The 26094-nt window shown below is 36.5% G+C and overlaps 1 protein-coding gene across 1 annotated transcript; it reads right to left on the bottom strand.

The window, feature by feature from the left end:
• Positions 1 to 213: 213 nt before the first annotated feature.
• On the bottom strand, positions 214 to 18146 carry LOC100987365 (sulfotransferase 1C3-like). The gene is made up of 7 exons (XM_055107493.1): positions 17975 to 18146; positions 8530 to 8658; positions 7476 to 7573; positions 5167 to 5293; positions 2054 to 2148; positions 1739 to 1919; positions 214 to 326 (listed from the first exon to the last, which is right to left on the bottom strand). The coding sequence occupies exons 1-7, from the start codon at positions 18144 to 18146 to the stop codon at positions 214 to 216; spliced, it is 915 nt and encodes a 304-aa protein (XP_054963468.1).
• Positions 18147 to 26094: the final 7948 nt, after the last annotated feature.

The following is a 26094-nucleotide window of genomic DNA, read 5'->3' as shown; positions in this document are numbered from 1 at the left end:
TCTGCTCTCCATTCCTCTTACTTTATTTACTGGAGTAGCTGGTTTATTGATATTTTAAATCATGTTTTAATATTGTACCAGACTAGTCACAACTCTAGGAGAAAGGGACTGAAGCTCACAAGCTCCACATTCAGTCACAGTGCCTTGCCCCACAGACAGAACAAAAGGCAAAATAGTTGGTATAATATCTGCCTCTTGTTGTTGTTGTTCCTCTCAGATCTCTGTGCAGAAGGTCAGCGTGGCCCCTGTCATCCTCTTCTCATAATACTTATCAAAGTTCTCATTCATAGTCACAGTAAAATGGTTCTTCCAGTCTCCAGGCATCCCTGTAGGACATCATAGAAGTTCATGACAGACTCTGCACCCATTCCACCTAACCTTTCTACCATGAATTGTTCCTAAGCTTACCCACATAATCTTCCCACAAGTAAGGGTCCCTCAGCCCCACTTCACCTGAACTTCCCAACATAAATGGTCCCTCATTCTCACTCCACTTGGCCTTCCCATCACAAGGCACACAGCATCCTTACACTCCTTCTTCAAATCTTGCAGGCCACACTGAGGTGCCCCACTTGGGCTGAGTCTTCTGCTTCTGTTCACAGTAGGCTCTAGTGTACCCAACCCAAAGTCTACAGCTGATTACCATCATGGATTTGCTGGGGTACATCCTATCTTGTTCTTCCAGGGACAGTGAAATGTCTTAGAAAGTGTCAGTAACATTCACTGGAGAAGACATTTCTTTTTGGGTGAAATTAAAGCGTAAATCCACCAGAAGTGACATTTAGATACTAGTGGTCTTCTACAAACTGTTGTACCATGGCAGCCCAACACATGCTGAACTAATGAATTGTTTCTCTAAATTATCCTAGTGCTTTATTTCTGCTGGTTTCCTACCCTTTGACAAGAAGATTAACCAGAAATGCTTGATCATAATACCAAATTCTAGATTCTAACTTGCAACTAGTTAATTGGAACCTTCAGGAATGGGGTCGCTGTTTTGAAAGGTAATTTTGATATAGTCAGGTGAACTGGTATTAGGGAATTACTAGTATAGCCTCCCACATTACTTTTTTGTTATTAACTTTTTGCAACTATTTCTCCATCTACCTAGAATGTTAACCTGTTGAGGACAGAAATAATGTGTTGTTCATTCATACCCTCACACAACAGGTTTTTTTGAGGTATGAGTCTCCATACTAGGTTCTAGTAGAACAAAACTGAACACAGCATTCTCTTCTGGACAGCCTATTGTCTTATTTTGGAGACAGACATGAATACCAATAATTACAAATTTAAGTACTAGGTGCTAAGCTAGAGTTCTGAACAACAGGGATAGACTAAATATGTGTGCTCAAAGCTGCCCAGAGGATAGACAAGCCTTCAGGGGGGAATTCTTGGTTGAGCTGGGTATTGTAATCAAAGTGACCAGCACCCTCAGCATCACCTGAGGACGTGAGAAAAAGGCAAATTTGAGGGCTACTCTTGGACTTATGGAATCAGTATCTCAGAGTGTGGACCAGCAATCAGAGCTTTAGCAAGGCCTCCAGGGGTTCTAATGTGACTCAAGTTTCAGAACCACTGACACTGGCTTTCAGCAAACAGGCAGGGTGAAGGGAGCAGAGATTCATAACTTAACTGAAATGTGTCACTTCTTCCTGAAAAATAGGCTTAAAATTATTTTAGCCTATAAGGCAGAAAATTTTTTAGAATTGAGTTTAGTAAAAGAAATGCCACCAACCTTTCCTCATGAATTTTGAGATGGAGTGATTCAATATGTAAGAAGGTACCGCAGTTTGGTTGGCCATGGGATTATACTTCATTACATCAAATGAGGTATGGTGGACGATCCTGTTTATAATATCATCTGACAAAGTTTTCTCCAAGAATTCCAACACCTTATGGATCTCATGTTTTGGATTCTGACCATGGAAGAAAAAGGCATTGTGAAGATGGAGGAAAGAAGAACTTGGCCAATTAAAGCCACAGCTTGTTGACAGAATGACATTGTCAGGAGGGTTTCTGGGTCTGACCTACAAGTCTCAGTGCCACTTACCTTTTTTATATCCTCATAGAAGAGGTAGAGGATCTGGTGCGTGTCTTTTGCAGCCCACCATCCTTTCACATGGTCAAACCAGGACCCGAATAAAACTAGAAGACGTCAGAGCTCTGTTAGCTCCCAGTACCAGGACAAACCCAAGGCTGTAAACTAGATTAGCGCTCATTTGAAATAAGCTCTTGTAACTTTCATTCTGGTTACTTAATGAAGTGGAAGTAATTTTCTACTAATAAAATTTGTCCATATTTATGGTGTAAAGTAGAGATTTAGAGTACACATTTATTATATGTGACTTAGCACACATTGACGATTTCTTGAGACACACCTTAAAAAATTAGGCAATCAAATACTTCCCTTGTTCCTGGTAAACAGTGCTTAGTTTCAGATTCAACTACTAATTCAGGCCATCAGATACAGGGGTAGGGTCCTCCTGCTGCTTTCCCTGTATAGCTGTGCTATGCAGTTCACAAGTTCCTGTTCTGAAAGAGACACAGCAGCAGCAGAAAGAAAGGTGCCCTCGAGGAGAACTTCTATTTCCACCAGAGGCTGCGTGTACATGGTAAACATGGGATGGATTTTATTTTCACCAGTAGGTAAGAGAATGAGTGCACACCTGAGTTAGCCAGTATCATATTTTTAATTCATCCCAGTGATGTTTTAGTGTCCCTGATAGGTTATCACTTCTGGCAGCTTCCTGGTTTTATTCTGAGTAGTCATTATAAACACAGTAGATATCTTTATTGAGTATTAGCTGTGTTACAAGTATTGTGCTAAGCGGACGTGATGATTTGTCTGAAGGATGATGGAAAACATTCTCCAGAGGTAAAATGCCCACAAAACAAGAGGGCAAGGGAGTGAAATGCTCTCTTTTGAATCAGGATGAACAGAGATGTAAGTTTGCAGTGACTTGAACCTTGGCATGTGTCATGCTGACTGGCATCCGTGTCAGCCACGTTCTCCAGAGAAACAGAACAACAGGCAAAATCCAGAGGAGAATACATTAGTCTCCCCTTATGCACAGGGGATACACCACATGACCCCCAGTGCGTGCCTGAAACTACAGATAGTACCAAATTGTATAATAGTGCATATGTTTTTTTCTATACATACATATTTATGATTTATATATTAGGCACTGTGAGTGAATAACAATAAAACTAATAATAAAACAGAGCTATTATAACAACATTCTGTAATATATTCATATCTATGTGAATGCACTCTCCCTCTCTCTATCCTTCTTTCTCTTGAAATATTGTAATATTTTTGGATTGGGGTTGACTATGGGTGACTGAAACTGTAGAAAGGGAAACCAAGTATAAAGGGGACTCATGCACATATATGTATGTTTGTGCATGTTATATGTATATGCATAATATATATGTGTGCACATATATGATTTATTATAAGGAATGGATATATAATATGTATATATATAATATAAATTATGTATGTATGGTTTATTTTAAGAAATTGGCACCTGCAATTGTGGGGCTTGGCATGTTTGAAATCTGTAGGGAACGCTGGAAACTCAGGCAAGATTTGATATTACAGCTTTGAGGCAGAATCCTTTCTTTTGGAACCCTTCTTTTTTTCTCTTAAGAAGTTTAACTCATTGCATAAGGCCCACTCATGTTATTAATATTTAACATTATCTCCTTTTCTTAAAGTCAACTGATTATAGATGTTAATCACAACTACAATATCGATATCACTTGGATTAGTGTTTAATTGAATAAATGGGTTCTACACTCCAGCCAAATTAACACAAAAAACAGTAACACAACCCAGGCCTTGAGAGGACTCCTATAAGAAAAGAACCTTGGATTCTTCTCTACCCCTGCTTCCTCCTACTCTGCCTGCTCTCAAAACTTCTCTGCATAAATATTGGAAATCTATCCATGTGGAGCCTTATCTAGATTTGTGATTTTCCTTATTTGCATCGATCAGTCCTTTTTTATTTCATTTATTTCTAGAGAAATTGCCCTAATGAGGTTATCTCTGTTGATTCAGTGGAGAGACTTGCTTGATGGAAATTGTTATTTATTGACTTTTTCACAGATTCCTGTTTTAATCAGGTCATGTTGCAGAAGTCACTTCATTTTGATTGTTTCCCTCAAAAGAATATGAATGCTGTGGTCAGGATTGGTTATAATGAAGCTCAGGTCCCTGACACACTTGCTCAGGGATAGTTAGGTTGCTCAAGGACTGGAAGCCCTCAGCATCACAACACAGCCATTTCACCTATGGAAGGTCTAATTATTTGAGAGATTAATGAAATGGGGCAGACACCATGTTATTTTCATCCATTTGTCTGGGTTCTGCTCACTACAGTTACTACTATAATCATATTTCTGCGTTAATGCTCATACAAATATGTGAAGATGGTCTTCAAATCCTAAATCACCTTATGTAGCCATCTAGTAGCTTTTTCTGTCTAGAAATTGCTGTTTCCATGAGATATTCTTCTTCTGTGAAGGGTTTGACATTCTTGCCCATCTTATTTGACACGTGGTCAATTTAGTCAATTGCTTTTTTGAAAATATGGCCCTAACAGGGTTCACTGGTGTTCTGGAAGGTATGACCTTGTTAGTAAGTGGATAAGGGGCCATGGCTGCTAATTCTAATTTGGACAGTGTGGAGGTGAACATGTCTAAGATTGTGCACTATGACTTATGGGATATGTGACTATGACTTATGGGAAAGGCACTCTCTGTGGCTGTGCAGTTTATGAGTTTTATGACTGCACATCGCAGCCTGGCAGTCCAATAACACTGCTAGGTCAAACCAGCTGGAAATCATCTCATGTCTTCCCACTACCAGGTCTTTCCAAAAGAAAAGTTTCCTCTTCTTATTTTAAAGTTGATTGTTTGAAACTCAAGTCAAGGACTTGGAACTTTTTACCTTTGTTCCCATACTTATGAGCCCAGATGACCTCATTTGTATTCAATATTGGAAAAATATCTCTTCTATGTGACTTCCCCAGTCCCAGGACCCCAGGATAGAACCTCCTGACTCAGAATGACCTTCGGCATATTTTCCTCCAGATTCAATGGGTGCTTATTGTTAGAATCTCCTGAAAAAGGGTACCAAAATCAGTTTGCACTCACCCTTTCCTGACATGAATTTCTCATAAAATTCCTCAAAGTTCTGAGGATCAGGCAATAGGGAAGCCATCCTGTGAAAGTGGTAGAAAGACACCAGGCAATCCTTGGCATTTCTGGCCACATAGATAATCTGAAATCAAGGAGAGGGAAGCAAGTCGGGGAGAGAAAAATAAGACTAAGGGGAAATCTCTAGGAGAGTGTTCCACTACAGTGATAACTACATCCTGTAAGTCCATAATGTTATACACGTTAGTTATTATTTAAAATATTAAATACAGTGGAAGGTATGATCTCTTTAGTAAGAGGATGAGGGACCATGACTGCTAATTCTATTTTGAATTAGAATTCTAATTTGAATCTGCAGGTGAACATGTCTAAGATTATGCACTGTGACCTATGGGAACGACAGTGTCTGTGGTTCGGCAGTGTATGACTTTTGCGACTGCACATGGTGGTCTGGAAGTCCAATAACACTGAAACCCTGATGGCCATGGAAAATAAAGACAAAAGAGAGCGCCTGATCTTAGAGTGGTTATATGTGACATAGGAAGATAACACAACATTAGGACAGCACTGTCAATATTGATTTAAATTTTATATGATATGCTGTGTAGTCACAGAAGCAAGAAATGACAGAGCATTCCTGGGGATTCAGGGAAGGAGACATGATACAGTGAGTTTCATCTGCATCTCAATGAGTTGAAAGGAATTTTCCAGATTCACAACTGGAGAAAGATTAGGGAGTGAGAAACCATTTTTGTGAATACCATCTCATTTGTTTCCTATAAATGTTAATGCTAGATAAGGAGAGAACAGGTATTATCCTTCATTAATTGTTAAAATAACTGAGATTTAGAGAATTTGAGGGACTTCCACTAATATATGCTTAGTATATGATGTAGTCAGGCCTGGTCATATAAATTGGAGGACTGAGTCCCAGAGCTTCTTCCTTGATTTATTGATGAGACTCACACTGAGGAATGTCTCAGACAGTGTTTCTCAAAGCTTGGAGTGGTTTTCTGCATATATATTTATTTACTTAACGTAGTTGCTCTTGGCTTCTCTCTGGGAAATGGGCAAATTAGGGAGAGGGGCATGGTAATGTGATGATTGGGATTTTAGGATCAGTCAATCGAAAAGTGTGGAGCGGACAAGTTAACCCCTCCTATGTGCCAGACACTGTTTAGAAGGAAAAGTTGGACAAGACCAAGTTTCTGTCTTTCAGGAGCTCACAGTCTATCAGAGAGGCAGGAAGAGAGAAAATTACAGTGCAGTGTGGTGATCACAATGATGGAGCAAACACATGCACACAGAAACCAATACATATACATGAAATTCATCCCATCCTTTGAAGTCAAGGAGACTTCGTAATAGGTGGTCTCTATATGCAGACCAAAAGAACTAGTGGGAATTATTCTGGTAAAGATGGGGGGATACTTGTGTCAGACAGGAGCATGTGGGAAGGTGTGGGGATGCTGTGTGTGTGAAAGGACCTACAGGATTTCAGGATGACTGTAGTGAGGGTTGGGGAATGGGAAGACACTGGGCATGAGCTGGAGCAGGGTGCAGAGGGTCAGGGGCATGAGAGTCATATAGAGGATTTGGAAGGATCTTCATCCACCTGTGGAAGTGTTTATAGCAAGGAAATGCCTTAGTCAGATTTGTGTTTAGGAAGATTATAGGCTACAGAGAGGAGGGGTTGGAGGGGGCAGGTCTAGAGGCTGGCCGACAAAGTGGGAGGCAAAAGAGAGCAGTGAGCTGACTTAGGTACAGGTGGTAGTGATGCAGTGTAATGCACAGATTAGAAGGATCTAGAGAATGAACTAGACTTTGTGAGAGATCAGATATGGAGGCGATTGGTATAAAAATGAGGACAGGTTTGAGCTTAATCTACGGAGTAGATTAAGGAGGCATAGAAGCCTTGATGAAGAGCAGATTCTATACTTCTGCTTCTGAGGCCAGGAGAGTATCTTCTAGTACTTTGGCAAAGCAAAACAACAGGGTTTTATTTTTAAGTCTGTTTCCTTCTATTCTAGCTCCCAATCCACTATGATTCTGTAGCAACACAAACTCAATTTTGGAGAATTTGACCAAGAATTTTTCATAAAATAGGATTAGAGGAAACAGAATTTTAGAAAACACGGATGTTTGTAGATTTCAAATATATGTAATCCTTGACTTTAAGAACTTCATGTCTAAGAAAAATACATTTTGAAAAATATTTTTCAAGGTATATTATTTTGAAAGATATCTTCATTTGTATGCTTTGTATCACCAAGCTAAGAGAAGTTTGAAAAGCCCACTGTTTTTACCTTGCAATTTTCTTTCCAGATAGATGGTGGAATCAGATGTGAAGGGAGATGTGTTTTTATCAGTCGTGGTGAGGACATTTCAAGAGCAATCTCCAAATCTAGCAAAAAACAATTTATATTCTTTATTCTTGTCACTCTGCCAAAATACTTGAATTTCACTTGTTTCTTTGTCTAAAGAGTGATTACATTTTGTTTTATATTCATTGGAAATAAAAATTGTCTATCCACAAGGACAGGCAAAGAATCCAATCCTGCCTAACCTTGTAGGAGAATTTTGCTTATTTCCTCTTATTCTCTCAGCTTTTAGACTTTCAGGAAAGCTCTTTACCATCTTCAGCTGAGTCTGGAAATGTTCATAATATATCTGGTTGTTCTTTTCCCCCTACTCTGTCTCTCTCTCTCTCTTTTTTTTAAGAAATCACACCTATCCTTTTACAATAGGCTGCCATCCTTGGAAAAGTTTTGAATTTACATTTGTGTCTTAATCTGGAGAGTGATTTTATTTCTTTTCACTTTTTTTTCCATTGGAGACAGTAGCTGTCTATCCACAAGGACATGTAGAACATTTTTCCTTCTGAGAGCCTTCTAGGAGATCTTGCTTTATTTCATGTTACTCACTGGGTTTCACAATATGAAGGAAGCTTTTTAGCTCCCACAATTAATTCTGGGAATGTCCATGGTATTTCCCCCCTACTTCTCCTCCTTTTTCTTCAGAAATCACACCAGTCCTTTTACAGTAGCTGATTGCTAATTTCTGGCATTTCCACTGACTCAAACACAGAAAGTAGAATCCAAAGTAGAGGGAGTGTTCTTCATCATGACATCGGGAAGGAGAAATACAAGAAACAGAAAGAAAATCTTAACGGCCACCAGCTAAGAATAGGAGGAAGCCCTGAAGATCCAATCTAGGGTTTGACTCGTTGGCCTGTGAGTAATTTCACCTCATGAAAGATACAGGCTACTTCTTGCTACCATGGAAGCTCTGTCAAAGACAGCACACATTGCCTGGAACCTTCAAGTGAAACTCCTTTCTGTCTTGGTGCATATTACTCACCTGGTTTTTCTTTATGGGGAAATTTCACTTCAAGGAATGGGTATCTTTCCAGAGTATTGACTCTTTTGCATTTCTCCACATCACCATCATTTTTAATCATGTCTAAAATTTCTTGCATCCATGTTGTACCTGAAAATATTTGAAATAATTCTTTGATTTTATTCAACTGAACTTCCATCCTAAGTTATTGAATGTTTTAAAGAAAGACAGCAACATGAGAGCACTTTGCAATTTGATCAGTGTTGTCAAGGCAGAAAGGAAAACTGTTGTATTAAACCTATATATCTCTCTTTCTCTGTCTCCTATTTCTCTATGTATCGATTATCTACCTATCATCTTTTTATTATTTAATCTCTCATCAACCATGTTTGAGTGAATCATTTCTATATTTCATATATTATGACACTTCATGCCTAAAAATCCAGTATCTCCTGACATGACATTCTTTTATCATGGTTCCTATATGTTTCTCATCACATCTAGTTTGTAATAAATCCTTAATAACATAGAATACTCAAGCCATATTAAATTTTTCCCATTAGTCTCATAATGTTATTAATCTCTTTTTTCCCAGTTAAGATTTATAGGCTGCATTACTTTTGCTGCCCCTTTTTGTCTCAGCTTAGAATCATCCTCCCATATTCTTTCTTTTTTTAAAAAAAAGCAATTTTATTGTAAGTTTCAGGATACCTGTGCAGAATGTGTGCCAGGGTGGTTTCCTGCACCTGTCAAACCATCACCTAGTTATTAAGCCTGGCACGCATTCACTATTTATCCTGATGCTCTCCCTCCCCTCCCCACTGACAGTCTCATGTGTGTGTTGTTCCCCTTCCTGTGTCCATGTGTTCTCATGGCTCAGCTCCCATTTATGAGTGAGAACTTGTAGCCTTTGGTTTTCTGTTCTTGTGTTAGTTTCCCTTCCATCTCCATCCATGTCCCTGCAAAGGACATGATCTCATTCCTTTTTTATGGCTGCATAGTATTCCATGGTGTAGTCCATGGTGTGTACGTACCACAATTTCTTTATCTAGTCTATCATTGATGGGCATTTGGGTTGGTTGCATGTCTTTGCTACTGTGAATAGTGCTGCAGTAAATGTACGTGTGCATATATCTTTATAATAGAATGATTTGTATTCCTTTGGGTATATACCCAGTAATAGGATTGCTGGGTCAAATGGTATTTCTGGCTGTAGATCCTTGAGAAATCGCCACAGTCTTCCGCAATAGTTGAACTAGTTTACATTCCCACCAACAATGTAAAAGCATTCCTATTTCTCCACAGCCTTGCCAAAATCTGTTTTTTGACTTTTTATGACGTTGATTTTTGTTCTTTGACACTGATTTTTTAACAGATCAGCCAGTTTTCCCCTAGTATTCCTTACATTCCAGATTTGTCTAATTGTTTCCTCATAGTACATTTTTGATCCTCTATTTGCCATAGACTGGAAATCGGGCCTTGGTTAGGTTCTGGTGAACATTTTTGGCTGATTTCTCATATTTCTTGGTACTTTATTATGCACCATGCTAAGAAGTACATAGGTCAGATTTCCCCACTACTAGTATGCTACTTTTCATTATTCAGTTTCATAGGTGACCACCAGATTGCTCATTGTAAAAGTCCATATTTCCGTTTGCTTTTAGGAATTAAACTGTATGGTGACATTTCAGTACCATGTGACCAGCCAGTTTCCCTCAGATTTTATCTAATTATTTTAGGATCCATTCACTAAAGATACTATTTGACCTTATTTTTATTGTGGATTGCAAATTGTTTATTTTTTAATCCCATGATTTCTCCTCTTTTTATCAGGTAGATCATCATATAAAGAAGAACTTTCCCTCATAAATTAGGGAAGAACTACAATTCCTCTAAATTCTTCTTCTTAATTACTTCTCCTTTTGGCTAAGAGATTAATAATAGTTATCTTCAACCATGATAAATAAGCTTTTCTCTCTTTTTTTGCCATCATTACGGAATCATGTTTTTAGAAATAAATTTAATTGTGGTAAAAATTACAGAGAAGAGAATGAATCCATTTTAAACGTATAGTTTAATGAAATTTGACAAATGTATGTAGCCATTACCATAGTCAAGATTAAAGCCTTGTGTCTATTGCAATCTATCATTCCTTTCCTCACTTTTGACTCCACAGAACTGCTTATCTATTTTTTGTCAGTATAAATTAGTTTTACACATTGTAGAATTTCATACAAATGAAGTCATATGGTATTTCATCATGTGTCAGAATTTTTCCACACATTATTATTTTACGATTAATTCATGTTCTTGTATATATCTGTAGTTCATTCCTTTTTATTATTGAGAACAACTAAATTTTATGGATAAGTAATGATTTGTTTATTCATTTATATGATAATAAAAATTAGGTTTTTTTTCCCAGTGTTGGGCTTTTTAAAAATAAATCTGCTATAACATTTGTGTACAAGTTTTTGGATGAACATAGATTTTTTATTTTTGGGGGGTAAATCTCTAGGATTGGAATTGCTGGGTTGCATGGTAGGTGCATGTTTAACTTTATAAGAAACTGTTGAACATGTCATATCCTCCCCAACAGTGCATGGGAATTTCGGTTGCTCAGTGTCATCATCCACATTTAGTATTTCCAAGCTTTTAGTCATCTGAATTGGTGTTTAGTGGTATTTCGTCGTAGTACTAATTGACATTTTCTCATGATAAATGATGTTGAGTGTCTTATTCTGTGTTTATTGGTTAGTAGTATGGATTTTTTTGATGATGTTTTTTCACATCTTTTGCACACTTTAATACCTTCTTTTGTTGTTATTGTTGTTGTAGTAACAGTTCTTTATACTTTATGGAGAAATATATGTATTGTGAATATTTTCTTTTTATCTGTGTCATGTGTTGCTATTTTCTTAACTGAGTCTTTAGAAGAACAGAAGTTTTAATTTTGACGAAGTCCAATTTATATTGAACTTACATGAAATCCAAATCATAAAGGTTAATGTTTTCCATTTTTCCCCCAAAATAGTGTTGCCTAACTTAAAGTTTGATACTGTTCTCCTATCTAAACTTCTATAGTTTTATAGATTTAATTTTTATGTTTTGGGGTCTGATGCCTTTGCAAGTTGACTTTTTTGCCTATGGCATCAAGTAAGGGTCAATCTTTTATGTCTATCCTTACACCAATACCACACTGTTTTGAATGCTGAAACTGAGTTTAATGTCACAAAATCAGCTAATACGAACCCTGCCACTTTACTATTTTTATAAAAAATATTGGCTATTAACATACGAAATAAAGCTCAACATCACTGATCATTAGTGAAGTGAAAATCAAAACCACAATGAGATACCATCTCACACCAGTCAGAATGGTGATTATCAAAAAGTTAAGTAAAAATAGATGCTGGGGAGGCTGTGGAGAAATAGGAATGCTTTTACACTGTTGGTAGGAATGTAATTAATTCAACCATTGTGGAAGACAGTGTGGCAATTTCTCAAGGATCTAGAAGCAGAAACACCATTTGACCCAGTAATCCCATTACTGGTGTATACCCCCAGGAATATAAATCATTCTACTATAAAGACTCATGCACACGTATGTTTACTACAGCACTATTTACAATAGAAAAGACATGAAACCAACCCAAAAGCCCATCAATGATTGACTGGATAAAGAAAATGTGGTGGATATACACCATGGAATACTATGCAACCATAAAAAGGAATGAGATCATGTCCTTTGCAGGGACATGGATGAAGCTAGAGGCCATCATCCTCAGCAAACTAACACAGGAACAGGAGACCAAACATCACATGTTCTCGCTCATAAGTGGGAGCTGAACAATGAGAACACGTGGTCACAGAGAGTGGAACAAAGCACACTGGGGCCAGTCAGGGGTGGGGGTCGAGAGGAGGGACAGCATTAGGACAAATAACTAATGCATACAGGGCTTAAAACCTAGATGATGGGTTGATAGGTGCAGCAAACCACCCTGGCCCATGTATACCTATGTAATAAACCTGAACATTCTGCACTTGTATCCCTGAACTTAAAGTAAAATTTTTTAAAAATTAGCTATTATAGGACAGTTACATTTCCATATAAATCTTATAATCAGTTTTTCAATTTGTGATTGAAATTGAATTACATGTAAAGATTAATTTTGAAACAGTTGATATCTTAAAAATATTAATTCTTTTGATCCATAGTAATAGTATGTCTCTTTATTTAAGTCTTATACAATTTCTCCTCATAGTGTTTTCATTTACAGATCTTGCCTGTTTTCATTAAATTTGTTTCTGAATATTTCATGTTTCTGGCTCTTTATTTTATCAATGGTATTTTTTAAATGTCATGTTCCAATTGTTTGTTGCTGGAATGTTGAAAGATAATAGAGTTTTGTATATCGACTGTGTATCTTGTTGTGACCTCATTAAATTCACTTAGTAGGTTAAATGATTTCCTATTAAGCTCCTTAGTATTTTACAAATCTATGATGTTTCCATTAAATGATTAAATAATGTGGATTTTGTAGAGATGTCCCTTATCAGGTAGAGGAAATTCCCTTATCAGGTAGAGGAATTTAAGCTAAATTGAGCTTAAATTCCTCTACTTTTTAAAAACTTGTTATGTTGGAACTGCAGATTATTTATTTAAGATCTTTCATATACCTACATATATAAAATGTTAAAAACTTACTTTAAAAATTTCTCTTTAAGAGCTACTTTACTTCTCACAAATTTTAATATGCTATGTTTTTATTATTTCATTCATAATATTTTCTAATATCCTTAGCAGTCATATGTTATTCAGAATTATATTGCTCAATTTCTAAATATTTGTGGGTATCTTTCTGTTGTTGATTTCTAATTTAACATGTATTTTATAAAGTGTTCTGTATAATTTTCATCATTTCAGATTTACTTGAGAATTTTTGTTTAAATCTCATCTTATGATTTATATTTTTAAATGTTTCATGTGTACTTGGAAAGAATGTGGGTGCTGGTACTGCTGGGTGGAGTATTCTAAAAATGTATTTAAGCCATGCTGGTTCATTATATGCTTATGGTCTTCTAAATTCTTACTTTTTTAAACATGTTCTAGCAATTACTGAATGAGAAGTATTAAAATTTTTAATTGTAACTATGAATTTGTCTATTTCTCCTTTTAATTTTCACGAATTTGCTTTATGTATTTGGAAGCCCTGTTATTTAGTATATAAATATATAGGATTATTGTGTCTTGATGAATTAACATTTTTATCATTATGAAATTTTTTCCTATCCTTAGTAAAATTCTTGTTATGTGATAGTTATTTTAGCTAGTTTATATTTATTATTTGTATGGTATATATTTTCCTATTCTTTTACTTTCAGCCTATCATGGTTTTATGTGTAAAGTCCTCTCTAATTGGTGGTGTTTATAAAATTTATATTTAATGAAACAGTTCTCATTTATTCAGTTTTGCTTCTGTAGTTTCAGTTATTTGTGGCTAATCATGGTCTGAAAACATTAAATGGAAAATTCCAAAGGAAAACAATTAATAAGTTTTAAATTTCATGTTGTTCTAAGTAACATGATGAAATCTCGGGCCACCATCTCCATTCCTCCTGGGGTGCGAATCATTCCTTTGTGTATTCTGTCTGTTACCTGCTCATTAGTTGCTTACAGCTATCTAGTATATTAGATTGTCATGGTATTGTAGGACTTGTGCTCGAACAACACTTATTTTATGTAATAATGACCCCAAAGTGCAAGACTAGTGATCCTGCATATTACTAGAAATGTTTTATTTTATTGTTATTTATTGTTAGTATCTTACCATTTCTAATTTATAATTCAACTTCATCATCATAGATATGTAGGTACAGGAAAAACATAGTGTATATAATGGTAGCATCTGGTTACAGGCATTCAGTGTGGGTGTTGAAATGTACCTTTTGCAAATAATTGGGGACTACTCTGCAATTATCTGCATAATTGGCTGTAAATCTACCACCTTGCCATTTATTTTCTATATTCTCATATTTATTCCTTTGTTACTCTTTTCCTGCCTCTTTTGGATTGACTGTTTTTTAGAATTCCATTTGGCATTTCTGGCAATACCTCCTGGTTTTATTTTTCTGGCAGGTACTCTAGGGTTTACACTACATATCTCTATTATCTGATCATAGTCTATGTTTAATTAATATTGTAATATTTCATAGGTTATGTAAGAACTTTACAACAGTATATTTTTATTCCTTCTTCCGTTCGAGCCTTATTTTGGTCATGAAATTTACTTGTACTTATGTTATAAACTCTATAACACATTGTTTTAAATTTTGCTTTAAATAATCAATTATCCTTTAAAAATTTATGGGAAAAATTGTCTATTATATTCTTCCATGTTATTATTTTTTCTGAGACTTCTTATTCTTTTGTGTAATGGATCCAAGTTTTCATCTACTATCATTTTCTGTCACACTGAACAAATTTCTTTAACATAACTTTTGTTTTGTTTTGATTTGGTTTTAGTGCAGCTGTGCTGGCAAGACATTCTCTCAGCTTTCGGCTGTCTGAGAAAATGGCCTTGTTTGACCTTCATTTTAAAGTAATATTTTAAAATATTGTTTTTACTGTGCATATAATATTCTAGATTGAAAAGTTTTTTCCCCCACTTTAATAGGTCATTCACTGTCTCCTTGTTTGCCTTATTTTAGAAGAGAGGCTTATGGTTATTTTTAATATTGTTTCTCCATATGCAATACATGTTTTTCTCAATGGCTTCTTTTAACATTTTCCCATTGGTTTCTAGCAATTTGATTATGGCAGGTTTGGTGTTTGTATGTATGTGTGTGCATTTCCTGATTAAGGTTCATTGACTTTCTTGGACCTGTGAGTTCACAGTTTTCATCAAATTTGGTAAACTTTTGGCCTTTACTTTAAAAAACAATTTATTGCATTCCTTCTCTTTGTGGAACTTTAATTAGACTGCTTTGATTTTGTTCCACAGGTCACTGAAGCTGTCTTTATTTTTTTTCATTCTTTGTTTCAGTACATAAGACTTTTTGCTATTTTTTCAAATTATCGTATGTTTTATTCACCGTGTTTATAATATACTTTTAATTCCATTCAGTTTTCTTTTCTCTATTTCAGATACTGTGCATTTTAGCTCTGTAAGTCTTTTGGGTTTTTTGACTATCTTTTATTTCTACTCTCAGAGTATTTTGGTTAAGAGTAATGTTTTCCTGCTTCATGGCGTTTTGAGAAATATTAGATGCCAGATATTTTTTTTTGAATGTAAGATTCTTGCATGATAGATTTCTTCCCCTTCCTTCCTTCCTTCCTTCCTTCCTTCCTTCCTTCCTTCCTTCCTTCCTTCCTTCCTTCCTTCCTTCCTTCTTTCCTTTCTTTCTCTCTTTCTCTCTTTCGTTTTTGGCCTTCTGTTTAGGCATTAACTGTTAGGCAGTTAAGTTGCTTGTCATTTTAGGGATTCTCTTTGTTATGGTTGGTTTAAAGTAGATTTTTCTCTACAGGTTGTTTAACCCTACTACAAAGTACGACCTATAATTTTTACTAAATTTCCAGGGTATTCAATGAGGGGGATCTCTTCTAGCAGTGTATTTGTGTTCTATTGCTGCTGTAACAAATTACCACAAACTTAATAAGTTAAAACAACACCTGAATATTAGGTCACAGTTTCTGTAGGTTAGAAGTTGGGCTTAACATGGCTGGTCTTCTGTTTAGGGTCTCACTAGGTTAAAATCAAAGTATTAGCTAGGGCTGCCATTCTCATCTGGGACTTCAGGGTGTTTTGCCAACCTCCTAGATGTCAACAGAATTCCGTTTCTCATGGGTGTAGTATTGAGATAACTGTTTCCTTGATACTTTCTCTCTCATCTTTAAATCAATAATCATGCATTGAACTTTTATTATGCTTTAAATTTCTCAGCCTTTCTCTTCTGCTACATCTCTCTGACTTCCTCTTTTGCTTTGAAGAGCTCATGTTATTCTACTGGGTCCATCCGGATAGTCCAAGATCATTTTAATATCAGCTGATTAATTACTTTAATAGCAGCTGCAAAATCCCTTTGGGCATGTAATATGAAATAACCACAGAATGTAATAACAGAGGACTAATGTCATGGGGACCAACATTCTGCTCATGATATGCTGCTTGGAGCACAAAAGTCTCTCAGCCCTGTATAATCTCTAATAACTATATAGCTAATAGTTTTCTGGTAGTTCCTTGCCTGATTTCATGGAGCTGGACTCTATGCAAGTGCAGTCTACCATTCAACAATAGACTTAATGGGTCTTCTCTACAGATTATATAAAGGTATTTATTTGTGTAGTTTCTTTCCCTCTGGTACTCTTCCCTGCAAATTGCAGCCACCTCAACCTTCCAGAACTCCTATGTCTGGCTCCTGAACTCAATGAGTCTGCTGCGAGTTTCTTCAGTTCTCTGTAACTAAACCCTGTTCAGAAAGCATCTTCAGATGGAAGACTGAGACAATTGTCATCCCATGTAAAAAACGGTGGTTTTATATATTTTGTCCAGTTTTCCTTTTGATTATCGCTAGAGTACAAATCCAATATTGTCCCTTCAGCATGGCTGGCAAGGAGGTTTTTATTTAATGTTCTCCCGATAAGTTAGAGATCATTCTTTTGGATGCTCAAACTGTCCCAGATGTGGCCATTGTGAGCCCCTTCGCATTGGTTCTTATGTTCTTCTACATGCCCCCATTAATTTTTGAGCATTTACTCACTCCTCCGAAAGGAGGATGTAGTAGATTCACCTTGCACATTCCATTCCCAGGAGAGGGAACATCAATTCTCCTAATATCTGTGGTTTCTTTTGATGGAGAATGGCCTATGAAAATCAAGTTATGGGCCTTAGGTGTGCCCGTTGTTACTAGGATGTATTCGAGTCTACAGACTTTCAGAGAAAAATTAGAAATCTAAGGCACTTTAAATCAAGATAAATCCTTGTTCTTCTCTGAATAAGACTTATTTGGTACAGAGCAGAAAATTCGTGATTGACATTCTCCAAGAACTTTAGAGGATTAGAGAAATCAATTTGTGTTGAATATCTGGGATAATATATTAATATTTGGTGTATGACATGTTTTTAGAAGGCTGCCCTGAGTGAGGGTTGATGTTTAAAAAAGCCATATGTCTTTCAGTTTATTGTCCTTATAGTTGATGTATGTTATTGGATCTGGAATGGGGGCATTATCTGCCACACTCCCAAGGTATCTAGAAATCTTTCCTGTTATCTGGAGAGAGTGCTATTGGAAAATGTAGCCCTAGATATCAGGAATACTAAATGTCCTCCAACACCAAAGAATGGATATCCATAATGAGGAATTGCTTCTCCCCAAATCCCAATCATGCTTCTTTGATCAACACAGACTATGTATGCATTGATTTCATGTGCAAATATTGAATACTTTTATGTTTTGATACTCTTACCTGACTTTGGGTAAGTTACCAGAAAAAGGTCATCAGGCCTGGCTTGGAAATTAGAGATTTTATTCCACATTTCTTTTGATAATACTGGCAAAGGGATTCCATCAACTTCCAGGATGTTAAATAGTGTTGAACTCCTTTCCATAGTAGAAAAATTTTTCTCAACCTTCGCCATTGGGAATTGGGATGGATATGGTCAATCCTACGTAAAATTTTAAAAATGCTGTTTTATGACTCATAATAAGGGTTATCATCTTACTGCTGTTGATTAGAATAATATAAAATAAGTGAAAGTTAACATAAAACATGCTAATAAGTTACTCTATGTACCTTATTTATTTAATCTTCACAGCAACCACATACAATAGATAATATTGCCTCTGTTTACTAGATGTGGAAGGTGAAGTCATTACAAGATTAAGTAATTTGATAAAAATAAAATAATCAATAACTGTTGGGGCGGAGATTTATACTTAAATAGTCTTTTTCTACTCCATGTTCTAACAACCATATTATCCGTTAAATTAATAGCGAATATAATGGGTAATGTGTCATATATTGCTTCATTTTCTTCAAAATGTTGTTTTGTACAATTAGAAGTGAGACTATTATATTGAAGAAAATTCAAAACAATGGTTTCAAGGAACTTTCTATACTGAGTTTTCTTGAAAAATTTTACAGTAAAAACCTTCAAAAACCAGAATTTTATGTAGTATTTTTTTCATTCATGGGATTATTTTTGAAATATCAGCATAAAGAACTCTCATGTACCTGTAGAAGTCTACTAAATTTGGAAACTTTAGATTAAGTTGGGGTATACATGGGACATTTAATCTTGCTGTACACTTTGAGGTTCTGTGTTCAATTTGGAAGGAATAAAGGAATCGTTTCAGGATCAGACATATTAGTTTACAGAAAAGAACTTGTGCATTGAGATTAAAGAAGTATTTAGGATGAAGGTGACATAACAAATGCAAAAGTACATAAATTCTCATTGTGTAATGCCTTTCATGTAGTTGAAATTGAATAAATGTTAATTCTCCTTTCTTCATTGTTAGAGAACATAATAAACGTATATTAAAATATCTAGAGAAATGTATTTCTGTAGCTTGTTAATCAGTGTTCTGAAAAAAGTGGACTGCATAGGGACATGAACTTGATGACCTCCTGGGAAATAGTGAAACAAGTTTCCTTCCTGCAGAATGTCTTGGAGTGTTAAGTTCATCAGTGGGATTTTGAATCCTTAAGAAAAGAATCTAGGTGTTAGCACTTCCAAGTCCTTTTATTTTTTGTTTTAACAAAGCAGAATTCTCATAGAATTTGAATTCTTGAAAATATTCTGTGGGAAATTCTGATCACGTGAGTATGTAAAAGCAATGGATTGCTGCAGTACTGAGGGTGGCCTTCTGGCCCCATACTCAACCAACCTTTCCTCTTGTATCTAATCCAAAGAAATAAGCACAATTTCACTTATTTCATCCACCAGAACCGGGTGGAATGAACTTTTATGGGTTTCATTTTAAGGTGCAGTGTCTTTTTCCATGAATGTGGTATTTGCAATACTTAGTCATTTTTGGAAGCAGGACCAAGTGTCAATTTTGCTTCATTTCCCAAGTTGGGAATATACAATCAAGAAATTTTCTTTCTACCATTACACTAGCAACTCTCCTTCAGTAAGTATAAGGCTCAATCCACCAGAGAATAAACATTAAGCAGAATAAGCAGAATGTGTGCAGCCCACTTGTGCTCAGAGTCTTGGAGGTTTGGATTCCTGTCTGTGTCCCACCTTTGCAGTCTTGCCCAGGTGGTCTAATTGGCAGGCAGGACGTGCTCCGGAAGCATCTGTAACCAGATGCCTAAGATTGCCCACCAATGTTCCTTCAGTATCATGGGTAATGTGTATCTGCTCACTTGGGCAATCTTGTGAAACAATTTGTTGCTTGAATTATGGCTACTGTCTTGGATAATATAATAGTAAAACACATCACGGTCTTCTCATTGGACATTTATTTTATAGGAGTTCCTGAGAGCCAGGTAATCTTTGTTTACAAACTATTTGGAAGATGTGGACTTTCCCAAATCATAGAACTCCTATCAACATGGATATTCATTCTTTTATCTATTGCTGGTTGGCAGGTTCAGCCTACATCAATTAATTTTAACATTTGAATTGATTTATTTATGTAAGAAGTTTAAATTTCAAAAGTTATTTGAAGTTGTGATAGCATAACCAGTTTAGAAATGTTTGGTGTTAAATTTTTTGAATAAACCATCACCAAGCAAAATTAAATCAATGATTTAAGGAAGTCTCTGTCCCAAACAGAAGTTAAGTAACTATTGGATCCCTCTTCTTCAGGAAAAGAATGAAGGTGGTTTGGTTAAAGGGTTACTGAAATGGACAATGATGGTAATACTTTGGGCCTGGGGTAAAATGATATTTCAAAGGAGGTTAGAGCACCAGCTCAAAATTGGCAAACATTTTCTGTCAAGAGAAACTTCTTTTGAGGAATCTAATTGAAGATTTCAGTCACTGAAAATGTGAGTGTAAAAGAAACGAGAGAATTACATGGGAGTCTTGAATCTATTTAATAGCAGTATTAAAGCTAAACAAATTGGGCATTAAAGTTACCTGAAAGAATGTAAATTTTATATATCGTAATGATGTATCAACACTTTTGAGGAGACCAAAGTAAACATATGTATATTATTATTTAAAGGCATGTGGTTATTTTCTAAGAAACAGACCCAAAACATTAGTAAAATATTTTGATTTATTCTCATTTCATAAAATGAAAATGAATTAGACTCAACAGGGCTGTTTATTTTTGAAGTAATTTTGACTTTTCCTGTTGATATCTGCTACTTAAGTATGTTTTAAAGTCAATGGTATAAACAATGTTGGTAATTTCCGTAGACTTTATCATGATAGAGAAATAATCAATAGTTCTAGTAATTACTATGGATGCAGGATGTTCTTGATAGTTTTGCCAGCTCACTATTCCATTCAACAAATATTTTTAAGCAGCTACACCATGCAAACATAGATGTATGGTAGTCCTAAAACAGACATGGAGGATGAACTGTGAGCAAAATGCACCTAGCCACCACCTTCAACATATCTATAGTCCGCTCATGAAGATAGACAATGAATAAGTAGTTGCATAAAGCCAGAGAAATACCTTGGAAGTAGAACCACCATGGAAAACTTGAAGCAGGGACACAAAGCAATGATGGGTGCGAAGGCGTCAGGGTAGTGTTGCTGGAGAAAGTGATGTTTGGGCTGAAATCTGGAAGATGAATGTGTTTTGTGCAGATGGGGAGGAGAGGAAGGAGGTTCCAGGCATGAAATGGGCAAATACACACCATCCTCAAGGAAGTAAACCTAGTCCAGTTTGGAAGCAGGGTTGTAGAGGAGCATGATAGAACACTACCAGGAGACATCTTGGTGAAGCCAACAAATGTCAAAAGTAAAGAAAGAATCCTAAGTAGAGGCATCCAGATAACATTAGCCTTTTAAGGGAGGAAATATTAAGCTGGTGTTAGATTTTCTTATTCTAATATGTAGTGGCAGAGTTAGTGGATTAATGTCTTCAAACTTCAAAAGAAAGAAAGTGCAGCTGAAGAATTTTATATGTAGCCACATTGCATTTCAAATATAAAGAAACAAACACAAATGATTAATCCTGGAAGAACTCAGCAAATTTAGCCTCTGTTTTTTTTCTTTTTTAGGCAGAGTTCTATTCTGTCATCCAGTCTGGAGCTCAGTGGCACCATCATGGATCACTGCAGCCCCAGCCTCCTGAACTCAAGCAATCCTCCTGTCTCAGCCTCCAGAGTAGCTGGAACTACATGAGCAGGCTACCATGTCTGGCGAAGTACCTCAAGTTTGTAAAAGATAATACAATTTCAAGATCCTCTAAATGTATTATGCAAGGGATAAATTAAGCCCTGGAGACTGAGTCACATAGCGTATTTACAATTTTACTTCTTAGATTATAGAGGAACTCTCTTCCTCACTTTTTTTATTCTGTAAATTACTATGAGAGAACAGAGACCAGACCTTCCCAATTCTAATTGCTGATCTTTGTTATAGATTATCTTCCTCCTTTATTGTCCTGTACCTAACTCAATCAAATAGTACTCAAGACTCCATGACTGTTATATCATCAATTACATATAACTTTCCTGAAAGAAAAAGACCATCTTGACTAATCAGATCCTTGTAACTACACATTAAGCATTACATAAAATGATGTTGAAATTCTGCTAAACTTCTGTAAACTTTGTATAAGTGACCCAAAAGTTCTACACTTTAGAACACTGACTTCCCTTCTTTGAGACCTATGCTTAGTGGATGGCCAACCCTCAAACTTTGTGCTTAAACAAACTCTCTTTAAACTAGATTTTGACTCTTTTCGTTACTTTATCTTGACACTTTGGTGACCACAAATGGTCACCACTAGTGAGCCTCCAGTGAGCCCTGCTGTTTCACCAACACCTGATGCTTTGGTGCCAACACTAAGGTTTTCATTCACTGGACATCATCAGAAGCAGAAAGGTTTTTGATGAGACTCAGGTTTTTAATTTTCCTGACTTTTTGGTTGAAACTCGGATTTTATTCAAATGACTTGGTTTTATGCTCCATGCAGCTGGAGTTGAACCTCTGCTTTTAAGGTAGGAGTTTATTTTTTGTTCTTTAGAGATTCTGTTTTTCACAGATTTGTAATTTCCACTTTTCTCTGATGTCAAGGGTTATTTGTAGAACTACTTTTAGAGTTTGTACAACTTTGTCTTTCATTGGAATTTTGGTCAGGAACAGAAATAGTTTCTTCCTCTGAAAAGAGAAGGTGAAAAAAAAAAGCCTGGCTAAACTCTGAAGCTTGGCTCATTTGTTATATCTAAAGATTTTTCTGAGTGATGAAAATCAAGGAAAAGCTGTTTTGTGAGGATGAAGATAAGAGATGCCATTCTTCCATTCCTCCTACCCAAAAGGCACCTTAGATGATGAAGATCTTGCGGGAGTGCAGGAGCTCATCACTCCTACATGCAACGGTCTCATAGGAAATCCCCATAGAAGAGCATACAGACAATCTTGCTTAACTAGATGGGCATGTATGAAAACTAGATCTCCTAGTGCCTTAAGTGCCCAGGATTCCTGGGTTTCACTGAAACATGTAAGAGGGGACAAGCAATTCCTGAGTGACACTTCAAGGTGTACTCCCTATTAAGCAGCATACCAGATCCCAAACATCTTTCCCTCTCAGTCTTTTGTCATTTAAGAAGAGAATCCAAATGATGGAAAATCATCCATCTGAGCCCAATTCTTCCGCTATAAGAAGACATCCACTTTTAGGAACTCCAGCCAGATTCATGTACCATACTTATTGTAACACCTCCTGTTAATATCCAGAATAATAGTCTCACTTAACTCATGAAGGCCCCAACCTACAATGACCGAAATGGGGTACTGTTATATACCTAAATTAGTGTATTTATGTGCACAATTGGAAAAACTGCCTCTAAAACTAAACGATGAGCAGAGTTACTTTCAATGGTACTTAGAAGAATCCCAAAGGCCTTGGCAAAGCTCTTTGCCCACAGGAAGAAAATAGAAAGAACTCTAAAGTCATTTCTGAATTAAAGAAAACTGCTGAAGCTTTTTCTCTTCATCCTCCTTTTTCTACATCTCTTTATCCCTCCTTATCTGAATTGCCTCACCCAGACTTGCCTTCTCTTCCCCTTCCTTCCACTTCCTTCATTTCTTGAACAGCTGGTATTTGATACCAGAAAATTTAACATATTTTATCAAACATGGTGAAAGATAGAACTTAAAGGCATCATTAAGGAATTTCCTGACTGCACCAGGATCCTACTGATTTTGTTAGGAAATTTCAACTGAATATTTGAGCTTATGACCCTGTTTTTTCTGATTTATATCAATTAGTTCACATTAGAATCACAAAATAAAGCTGAAGATTGGCTAGTTAAGGCAAATCAGAGGAGCTGGCTGAAGGACTTTTATACATTTTCAGAAGATTGAAGACATGGCTGTGAGTTTGCAAAGGCTTTGTTCAGAGCCATTCCTTTACTATTCCAAAGAGTGGCTGCCTCAGATAAAATACACCAATGTCAACAAAACCCAGGTGAGTCAGTAATGCCATATTTTGATAGATTTGAAAAAATTTCCAAACAATATTGAAGATTCTCTGAAAAGAGCTGTGCCCACCATCAAAATGATACTCTCAGCGGGGTGCAGCGGCTCACGCCTGTAATCCCAGCACTTCGGGAGGCTGAGGTGGGTGGATCACGAGGTCAGGAGATAGAGACCATCCTGGCTAACATGGTGAAACCCTGCCTCTACTAAAACTACAAAAAATTAGCTAAGCGTGGTGGCGGGCACCTGTAGTCCCAGCTACTTGGGAGGCTGAGGCAGGAGAATGGCGTGAACCCAGAAGGTGGAGCTTGCAGTGAGCCAAGATCACCCCACTGCACTCCAGCCTGGGTGACAGAGCAAGACTCTGTCTCAAAAACAAACAAACAAACAAGAAAATGATGCTCTCCTCAATTCCAATTCGTTAAACAGGTTAAGTGAAGAATTGGCACTAATAGTACAAAGATAACAGCCTAATTGGGCTACTTCCCAAACTTATGATTTGCTTAAGTTATTGATCAGTTATCTTATACCTTAATCAATGAAGAGAGAGAGAAAAGGCAAACAAAAGAATAAGGCTGAAAAGATTATGAACTTGTGACTCAAACAACTATCCACCCAGGCTGAACCTCAAAATACTCCAATAAATCTCAGAGTGGACTTCACACTCTTCTTTGTAATTACTGCAAAAACCTGGACACTTTAAGAAAGATTGTCAGAAACCACAATGGAGGGAACAACAACAGGCAAAAGAAGAGGAGATGTAATGGAGTTTCTCCAAGCAACTGAAAGAGTTTCTCTTCCTCCTTACTAACACTATGAGAGAAATAGAAATTGTTTGAAATGGAGAACAAACACAAGCTCTTGTTGACACTGCAGTTGTGTTATCTGTAGTAAATCCCACGTTATTACAAGGCCTCATTCCTTGGAGCAAACAAACACTTCAATTGGTGGATGTCACTAATACCCCTGTACTGGCATATAAATCTTAGCCTTTAGCTTTTCAGCTAGGCCCTTTACAAGGGACTCAGGTTTTTCTCTTAGTTTCCTCAGGCCCCATTTATTTGATAGAAAGAGACTTCTTAGAACTACATAATGCCCACTTTTTTCCCCAAACATGGGAAATGTGTTTAGAATTAGAAGACAAAATTTAATTACTAGATACAATAAATGTTTTGAAATATGATTCTCTTAAATTCACAAATTGCAATCCATATTGCCATAGAGGACACCAAATTATTGAATAATGAAGAATCATAAAAACACTTAAAGGTAGTACCTGTTCAATTGTGGTGAAAGTCATCCACTGGTATTGGAAAAAAAATCTTAGTTGCCCGAGTCAAAATTCAAATAAACTCATCAAAGCCTTTTTCAGACTTCACGCAATAGCCTAAATAAGGGGATCAAAGTCAGCCACACCATATCTTTTGCTCCTGCTTTTTCCAGGCTGGCCTTGTCCTTATGGGGCCGTCTTTGTACTGCCTCCTCCCAGCGCAGGGAGAGCACTGTGGGGGTTGCTATTATGCTCCTTTAAAAAACTAGTAGGGTTTGGGCCAGCAGGATGTTCATAGCTCATCCATGCTCCTTGGGAATTCCATGAGCACAGCCTGAGCCAATATGCCTTAACATGTTCTTATAACAAAGAAAGCAGTTTGAGCATACAGACATTCTTTAAATAAGCTGTTTCAGCTTTCAAGATTTTTTTTTTTAACAGAAAACAGTACAGACCCCAGATGCACAGAGTTGGCCAAATCATTTTGTGAGCCGATACAGAGGTTGTTTAAGAGCCAATAGTGCTTGTGGTGAAGATATACTTACTCGAGGCCATAACATTCCTTCATTTCACACTGCCTACTTTCTGTTGGGTTAATTTGGTTGCTTCTGTATTCTTCCCACATTGAAAAGAGGGTGTGGAAATGTTTCAGGTTCCCTGTCAGGTCATAGGGGCTGGCCTTGACTCACCAGGGTACTG

This window comes from Pan paniscus, chromosome 12, assembly GCF_029289425.2.
Source record: "Pan paniscus chromosome 12, NHGRI_mPanPan1-v2.0_pri, whole genome shotgun sequence".
Lineage (NCBI taxonomy): Eukaryota > Metazoa > Chordata > Mammalia > Primates > Hominidae > Pan > Pan paniscus.
This window is presented reverse-complemented; position numbering and strand designations above follow the sequence as displayed.